The sequence below is a fragment of the Protomyces lactucae-debilis genome (assembly GCF_002105105.1).
Source record: "Protomyces lactucae-debilis strain 12-1054 chromosome Unknown BCR37scaffold_23, whole genome shotgun sequence".
Classification (NCBI taxonomy): Eukaryota; Fungi; Ascomycota; class Taphrinomycetes; order Taphrinales; family Protomycetaceae; genus Protomyces; species Protomyces lactucae-debilis.
In genome coordinates, this window is record NW_024468015.1 from 199,855 (window position 1) to 209,013 (window position 9,159).

The 9,159-nt window shown below is 51.3% G+C and overlaps 2 protein-coding genes across 2 annotated transcripts; both read right to left on the reverse strand.

Annotated features, from left to right (window-relative positions):
- Positions 1 to 3: 3 nt before the first annotated feature.
- Positions 4 to 2,243, reverse strand: BCR37DRAFT_400919 (Transketolase, thiamine diphosphate binding domain-containing protein). The gene is made up of 2 exons (XM_040871820.1): positions 2,196 to 2,243; positions 4 to 2,150 (listed from the first exon to the last, which is right to left on the reverse strand). Exon 2 carries the CDS (start codon positions 2,146 to 2,148, stop codon positions 70 to 72), a length of 2,079 nt encoding a protein of 692 aa, XP_040722664.1. The 5' UTR covers positions 2,149 to 2,150; positions 2,196 to 2,243; the 3' UTR covers positions 4 to 69.
- Positions 2,244 to 4,460: 2,217 nt separating this feature from the next.
- On the reverse strand, positions 4,461 to 4,960 carry BCR37DRAFT_383548 (uncharacterized protein). Its single transcript, XM_040870080.1, has one exon. It carries the CDS (start codon positions 4,875 to 4,877, stop codon positions 4,650 to 4,652), a length of 228 nt encoding a protein of 75 aa, XP_040722665.1. The 5' UTR covers positions 4,878 to 4,960; the 3' UTR covers positions 4,461 to 4,649.
- Positions 4,961 to 9,159: the final 4,199 nt, after the last annotated feature.

Consider the following 9,159-nt stretch of genomic DNA (forward strand, 5'->3'; position numbering starts at 1 on the left):
TTGGAAAAGCGAAACAAATAGATTCTATCAACTAATCACTACTAGCGAGACTATATACTAGACACTCGTCTATGAGGGATCCCTGTGGTCGCCAGACTGCAAGTTCTGGAATGCACGACGCAGAGGAGACCTCAAAGGCTTGACGTCCTTCCAAAAGTCAACCGTCAACTTGGCACGCTTAGCAACACCCTCAGCGGTAAACTCAAACTTCTTGTAGAGATCCTTTGCGGGCGCAGACGCACCGAATCGGTTGAGACCGAATTGCTCGTGCGTGTACTTCTCCCAGCCCATGGTTGAGTAGACCTCCACAGACATGCTTGGAATCCCGTCTGGCAAGACGGACAAACGGTACTCGAGCGGCTGCTCGTCAAAGATTTCATTACACATGAATGAAACAACACGTGCCTTGATACCTTCCTTCTCAAGCACCTTGGCGGCCTCAACACAGATTGAGACTTCTGAGCCAGTACCGAGGAGTGTGACATCTGCTTGCTCATTTTCAATCAAGACATATCCACCTTTGCTTGCCTTTTCAATGGATGAACCATCCAACTGTGGCAAGTTCATACGCGTCAGAGCCAGCACCGAGGGACGCTTACTGTTGGTCAAAGCGAGGTAGTACGCAGCAGACACCTCGTTACCGTCAGCAGGCCTAAAGTTGAGCAAATTGGGTGTTGCACGGAAGTGAGCCATCGTCTCAATCGGCTGATGAGTGGGTCCATCCTCACCCAAATCAATTGCACAGTGCGTAGCGACCCAAATGACTCGGAAGTGCGAGAGCGCAGACAAACGCAAAGCACCGGCGGCGTAAGAGACAAAGTTGAGAAAAGTACCGCCGTAAGGGATAATGGTGCCGTATGCGGCAAGACCGTTCATGATGGCGCCCATGGCGTGTTCACGGACACCGTAACGAACATAACGACCGGCGTAGGTACCAAGTTTGGTCGAGGGTGGCTGGAAGTCTACGGCTTCCTTCCATCTCGTCAAGTTGGAGCCAGTCAAATCGGCCGAACCACCAAAGAGTTCTGGCAGAGCGCCTTGAATGGCAGACAAGCAAGTCTCGGAGAGCTTGCGCGTAGCAACGGCATCGTCGCCAACCTTGTAGACTGGCAGATTCTTCTCCCAACCACTTGGCAGCTTGCCGTCTAAACGACGCTTGAAGTCTGCTGCCTCATCTGGGTACTTTTCAGTATACTGCTGCATGAGCTTGTTCCAAGCTTGCTCTTTTTCTTGATTCTTGGCGGCGATCTTGTTGCATTCGTCGTACACTTCTTGTGGCACGACAAAGGTCTCCTTTGCATTGAAACCAAACTTCTCCTTGAGCTGTGCAACGTCATCTGCCTTGAGTGGATTTCCGTGGACGCCGTGCGTACCCTGCAGCTTAGAGCCAAATCCGATGGTAGTGGTGAGGCAAATGAGAGAAGGCTTGTCTGTGACGGCCTTGCAAGACTCGATAGCCTTGTTCATGCCCTCGAGGTCAGAGTCGCCATCGACCACATCCACAACATGCCAGCCATACGATTTGTATCGTGCGCGAACATCTTCGGTAAATGCACAGTTGGTATCGCCGTCAATGGAGATGTGGTTATCATCCCAGACTGCAATCAGCTTGCCGAGTTGCAAGTGACCAGCAAGGGAGCAGGCTTCGCTGGAGACACCTTCCATGAGACATCCATCACCAAGGAAGCAGAAAGTATAGTTGTCGATAAGCTTGATGTCGTCCTTGTTGAAGGTGGCGGCGGTATGTGCCTCAGCCATGGCAATACCCACAGCATTGGCAATACCTTGACCAAGCGGACCAGTCGTCACTTCGATACCGTCCGTGTCGGCACATTCAGGGTGTCCAGGTGTGTGCGAATCGAGCTGACGGAAGTTCTTGAGGTCATCCATCGACAAGTCGTAGCCAAAGAGGTGCAAGAGCATGTACTGGAGCACACAGCCGTGACCGTTGGACAAGACGAATCGATCTCGGTTGATCCAGCTGCTGTTTTTGGGGTTGAAGGTCATGTGCTTCGAGAAGAGTGTCCAAGCAACGGGGGACATGCCCATAGGCGCTCCGGGGTGGCCGGAGTTTGACTTACTCACAATGTCTGCTGCAAGTGTACGCATGGTGGCGATGGCCTTGGTGTCAATCTCTGAGAAGGCCATAGCTGTTTGTTAGTGGGCTGTTGCGAGGTATACAGAGAGGGCCGTACTGTATGTCCTTGTCTGTGCTTGACGGTGTGTTGAGGTTGAGGCGAGAGATAGCGAGTGAATTACTGACTGACGCCCGCCGCTGGACATGACGCGGAGCACCCCAACCCTAGCTTCATCCCACGACCCACTGGCAGCTCTATTGCAGGAGTATTGTAGACTACTACTAGTATACTACTCATGCTGCAGCTATAGACATTATCTCAAGGGCTTATCAATCACACTAGCTACTTGGCAATTGGACTCAGTGGCCAGTCCGACGACACCCATTGCTACTTTCCCCAATGCTCCTGAGGGGTCCATCCGCCTCCATATTCTAGCAAACTGCACGCCGGTAGGATGTCCCCCAAGTAGTGGCTCAAGCAAGTTGATATAAGATCGAAGACACTTATACCAATAGAGACCTCCAGTGAACGTGTCGCTTCCTGGTTAGACACAAAGCTCGTCAAGCACCACTGCTGCAGTCAATCAACCCTTTCGCGCCTTTTTGCGTGATATGCATATGTGGTTGCAGATGTGGGCAATTCGGAGGCGACAAACTCACAGTCTAGGCTACAAATAAAGATGCACCATTTGCTCGATGAGGCGAATTCATTGCTGTCCTCCTTGCCTGCGACGAACTCATGGTCTAAGCCACAAATAAAGATGCATCATTCGCTTGTTGAAGCGAGTTCATTGCTGTCCTCCTAGGCTGCGACTATAAAGTCGTCCTGCTGTCCTTTCGTCTTTCACCTCAACACTTTCATCACCTCTTTTGAGCCAGCCCGGCTTGATCTCCACACGTAAGTTTCGGCACACCATTGACTCATCAGCTGCGATCACACAAAAGCTGACACTTCCTGATAGTATGATTTGTACGCCTACTTCATGGGTGGGTCTCATGTTGTTCTTGGGAACGACAGTAGCTGGTCAACCTACTGGTAAGTTGAATGTCTCAGACTGCTTCAAAGCTGGATCTGTGGTCAATGGTCGTGGCCATTGTTTGGGCATGAAGGTAAAAAAAGAGTGTTTGCAATTTTATACGGCTCCCGGCAAGAATTCTTGGAATACTTGCTGCGAACGGGTGTGCAAAAAAGACGTCAATCCACCTCTTGATGTATCGATGGCAGCAGGCTGCATAGCGGCTTGCGAATCGTCAGGAAGCACCATGAGCCCTCAATTTGCAGACTAGCATTGTCAAACGAAGCGACTGCAGTTGCAAGGGGGTCATGCGCAGCAAACAGTATGATTTCTTCGACTAGCTAGCTATAGTCACGTACGCTATCATCAAGACCCTGCCTTCACAACTTGTTGAATTACATATTGGTTATATCTCATGATAAAATGGATATCCTGATGGTCCGCAGTCACGAAGCAAATATAGAAAGGTCATAAATTCTTTGCCCGCCCACATTAATACCACAAGCACGAAACATGTCGAGTCTCACATGTACAAAATTGCAGCAACCGAAGTTAAATTTTACTGAAGATATTTCATTGCTTGCCTCAATTCGGGACTGCTATGACCATAACTAAGTAGCCAATCTTATATCAAAACCACACTTCGCTTCAAGCAACATCCTTGCCAAACCACCAAAGTCATCTTAAGGAGCTTGTATGCAGCTGATCTATGGGTTATCAATTCCGGGATAGCGTCCAATGTGATCGGTGGGCTTAGTGGTCTTGGGGCTAATATGCTATAAGAGTTGTCAGAAGCAAAGAAACTTATGAGTCAAGCAGAACATTGAAGTGGGCCAGTAGAGCACAGTCCTACAGCCGCAGATGTAGTCTGCACATGGAGCCGATCAGTATTAATCAATCCATCTTGAATGTTCAGGAGCCTGTCGACAGTCTGAACGCCAATTGGGCCGAGACATCGTTCGTTCTATAACCCAGGCAGGAAACCATTGTGATTTGGAAAAGTCGGTCTCGATGCATTTCCTCTCTTTACATTGACGATTCTCGGTCTCTATCGTGGGAATTTTCATCTTCTTGCTTAATGAGCTTATGAGCTTAAGTGTTGTGCTTGTGTTGGCATACATCTCGTGATCTGGTCTGCGACTGCGACTCGGCGGTGACTACTACCAGCACATTAGAGATCAGTAAACAGGAGAGCCGGGTGTTGAGAAGTATATGAGAGAGCAAAGGGACGGTCTACTTGAGTCTTTGAGGAAGTATAACACTACTATCTAATAATTGAACTTCTGAGCAGGTGTAATGACTGGGCGGAGAGGTGACTAGGCAGGGTAGGGCGAGTCCACGTCGAAGACACTAGACAACAGAAGAGGTAGATGGAGATGAAACTACCAAAGTACAAAGTTGGTGAATGACGCACAAGGCAGCAGAAGGCTGTCCTTTTATCTTCATCCAGGCGAAGCTAGAAGCAAGAAAGACAAGAGGCAAGATCCAAGCCCCAAAGACTGCGAGTAGCGTCTAGCCAGACGACTCAAACGCAAAGAGCTGTCGTGAGGTGAGTATTAGGAACAAGGGGCTGTAGCCATAAGAGAGCAAGCAACTTGTTGAAGATGCTGAACAGGTAATTCCATGATAGCGAGCAGAGAAGACTGGCTCGGTTGTTGTGGTTGTGCACAAGGGAATAGCGCAAGATGTAACAAGGGGCTGGTTGGACATCTGAAAACGGTATCAGAGTGCAGTCCGTGCCATAGCAGGACACATGCGATCGCCGGTAAAAAGCCAATAAACATAAACGCGTTGGACGTGATTGGGAGGGAGTTTTCCAGGTTGATTTCTGAGGCGTGGAGGTGAGCAAAAAATTCCGACGGTTCCTAGTCCACCTGAACGATGCTCTCTGAACCAATTTTCTTTGTCATGTTCTTTTCCACTGGGACAACTCTGGTCCGAAGCAACATAGTAGCAGAGATCCTCTACATTGTCTTTGTTTTGCGGAACCTCTGTTCCTTTTCCTGATTTGAGCACATACTGGCATTGGCTTTTGTCATTGGAGTCATAGCCATTGATTGTGTCTTTGAGAGTGAGCCAATATGCCGTGCAACCTTTTGCCGAAACAGACAGAATGCCATGATTGTCGAAGAGGCCAGCCAAAAAGACAGACTGTAGAAGCAAATTGAAGAGCTGAGCAGTTGCCACCATAGTGCTGATTGGACGCACTTTGAACATCTTGGGGATCATGTTGAAGACGGTGACTGTAGAGAGGTTAGACAAGAGATGGTAGTAGGGCTACTTGCAGGTGAACGTTCTCGCAGTTGCACGATTGCAAGGATGCGACGCTTGGAGATACGAATAGACCACTGCTGTTTGAATGCCTGGAGGTCAAGATGAGCTTAAGAGGGTACGCTAAGTGGGGAATTTGAATCATTTTATAGAAGAAAATCATGGAATTTCAGGGGCTAATCTGTAACGAACCCGCAGCCTTAAACCTCGCATCCGACTTTCCCGCACCACATGCTCTAGCAACTCATCGCGGCTCTTCTACCTTCCGCCCTTCAACGACGCTTATCACCTCAGCACGTTGCCTATCGTCCCGCGCCTAGCTTCCTCGCTTCCGGCAACGCTCTGTCACGTGTCCTTACTCGCTCTCTTACTCGTCGACGACGTCTACCACGTCGTCCCTTGTTCTGTCTCTTCCTTATCTTGCAGCTCGGACATCTCCACAGGGCTCATGCAATCTCGCTTCCCCTCTTCTTTCATTGTTCTCCTGCTGAGAGTCGGCTCCCGTGGGCTCCATCCACATCATCGCCATCCGCTCTCATGCTGGTACCTGGTAGACATAAGTAGGCAGCCTTCCGCTGTCTTGTTCCTTAGTTTACAATTTCTATTCTTGTCCCCTACATCTCGCCCAAGTCCTGTCTTCAGCACAAGCATTCGTCCTGTCCTGTTCGCCCTTCGTCACACTTTGTAAACTCAACAAAGCTTGTACAGGCACTCCAGTATGTCGTCAGTCCCCGACGTACCTTCCGCCCAGTCTGATGTGCCTTCGCCTCAGGCCGACGGGCTTCCCTCTCGCCAAGCTCTTCTTGCTATGCAAGAGACCATGATGCAGCGCATTGCACAGCTCGAGGCCTTCGCCGCAGCTGCTACCGCCTCAGCAGCCGCCTCACCACCCGTCCCTGCACCCACACCAGCAGCCAACTGGGCCAAGACTGCCGTCAAGATCGCGGACCCTAAACCCTTCGACGCCGATCTTCTTGGTCAAGACGTGCGCAACTTCGCCGCATCCTGTCGCCTCAAGATGCAGGCCTGCCCTTACCTCTTCCCAAATGAGGGCATAGCCATCGCCTGGATTCTCCAACTCCTCCAAGGCGATGCGGCGAAGTGGCGCGACGCGCGTGCAGTGGCGGACCCCACAACTGGCCTCATCTCGTTTCCTGGACTGCCAGATGCCAATGCAGTTCTCGACGCCCTCATCCAGTCCTTTGCAGTCCGCGATCCCGTATCAGATTCAAAGAAGCAGCTCGCCACCCTCAAGCAAGGAAAGGAGACCTCCGTCAGCGTCCACCTGGCCGAGTTCGAGCGTCTCACTCTGGTCTTGAATATCACTGAGGAGACCAAGTGCGACATGCTTCTCGGCACACTCAACGAGAAGTTCACCGAGGCCCTCTTCAAGCTCGACGAGGTGGTCGACAACAACTACGCGGCCTTAGCGCAGCAGGTTGTCAAGGTGGAGTCGCGTATCCAGAAGCGCGAGAATCTCGCAAGGCGCTTGAACAATTCCACTGCGGACCTCGCCAGAGTCGCAAAACGCGACCACCCCTATCAACCTCTGCAGCAGCGCCTTCGCCCTGTTGCCTCGACGTCGCAGGCGCCTCAGCCGATGGAAATCGACTCCGCCACATTCCGGCCCTTGACTCCCGCTCAGAGGCGAGCGCGAAAAGAACAACGCATCCGGGACGACCTTTGCGTTTACTGTGGTGGAGCAGGTCACTGGCAAGACAAGTGTCCAAAAAAGCCTCGGCAGTCCCCAAATGGACCCGGCAGGAACCAGTAGGGCACTCCTGGGACCGGGCCATTCAGGACCCTCACGCGCCTTCGCTTTTGTCTGTTGTAGACGATAGCGCAAATCTCTGTCTTTTCTCCATCTCTCTGCCTCCTCTCTCGTCTCATCCGCAAAGTGTCTTGCCTGTTACCGTCTCCCATGGTGATAGGTCCCTCGACACGTTTGCCCTCCTAGATTCCGGTGCAACAAGTTGCTTCATCAGCGCAGCTTGTGTGGCCCGAGGCCGATTCCCGACCGTGACCCTTGACAGCGCAATCCCGCTGAAAGGCTTTACGGGCAAGGAACTCGAGTCTGCCTCCCAATTCACGTCTCCCCTTCGCATGACCATTGGTAACCACCAAGAATGCCACCACTTCGTCGTTGCCGAGCTCTCCGGCTACGATCTCATTCTTGGCACCACTTGGCTTGCGAAGCACAATCCTGTTATCGACTGGTCTGCGTCCACAGTCCAGTTCCCGGCCTCGTGCAAGGCGCACATCAATCAATCGCCTGTCCAACACGATGCCGCTCCTCCAGTCAATGCCAACGTCATGCAGATCCACATGGTGTCGCTCAAGTCTTTCGCCCGGCTAGCAAAAACTCACGATGTTCTCCACATCGATCTCGCCGACATCTACTCCGACGTCGAGCCAGACCTGCTACGCGCGATACCGGACAAATATCACGTCCTTCTCCGCATCTTCTCGAAGATTCAGGCTGCCCGCCTTCCCGATAATGCTGCTTACGATCACAAGATTCCTTTGTTCCCGAGCACCTCGCCTCCTTCGACGGCGCTTTATCCCATGAGTGCAGAGGAACTGAAAATCCTCAAGGAATACTTGGACGAACAGCTCAAGCTCGGCAATATCTCTGTTTCCGAAAGTCCAGCTGGCGCATCTGCCCTTTTTGTCAAAAAGAAGGACGGGTCTCTGCGTCTCTGTATCGACTATCGCGGCCTCAATGCCATCACCGTCAAGAATCGGGCTCCTCTTCCTCTCATCTCTGAAACCTTGGATCAATTGCATCATGCAAAGATTTTCACCAAGCTTGACCTCCGCGGCGCATACAACTTACTGCGTATTGCGCCGGGAGATGAATGGAAGACCGCATTCAAGACTCGTTACGGGCACTACGAGTACAACGTTATGCCTTTTGGACTTACCAACGCTCCCGCTTCTTTCCAGACGTTGATGAACACTGTGCTTCAACCTTTCCTCGACAAATTCGCCGTCTGCTATCTTGATGACATCCTCATCTACTCCCAAACGCAGGACGAGCACACTGAACATGTTCTATCAGTTCTCAAGGTTCTCGACGAGCACAATCTCTTCGTCAAAGCGGAAAAATGCGTCTTCGACGTCGACACGGTCGAATTTCTTGGTTATGTCGTGTCTCCCACCGGCATTGCAATGGACCCCGTCAAGGTCAACGCCATCATCAATTGGCCTCAACCAAAGTCAGTCCACGACGTCCAAGTGTTTTGTGGTTTCGCCAACTACTACCGTCGCTTCATCTCCAACTACAGCAAGATTGTCAAGCCGCTCTACGCTCTCACAAGCAAGGCGACCAAAGTGTTCCTCTGGAACGATCAAGCTACCGCGGCATTCACTCAGCTCAAATCATTGTTTTCTTCTGCCCCTATCCTCGTTCATTTCGACGCAGACAAGCCAGTGGTCATTGAGACTGACGCCAGCGACTTTGCACTTGGCTGTGTCATGTCCCAAGCCGATACAAACGGGATCCTTCGACCCGTGGCTTTCCACAGCCGCACCTTCTCGCCTCCAGAAAGCAACTACCCAATCTACGACAAGGAGTTGTTGGCAATTCTTGATTGCTTCAAAGCATGGCGCCACTATCTGGAGGGCTCTGCACATGCCATCACTGTCTTCACCGACCACAAGAATTTGGAGTACTTCAACACGAACCGACTTCTCAGTTCACGTCAAGTACGCTGGTCCCTCTTCATGTCCAGGTTCAACTACAACATCGTCTATCGACCTGGTGCTCAACAAGGCAAACCTGATGCACTAAGC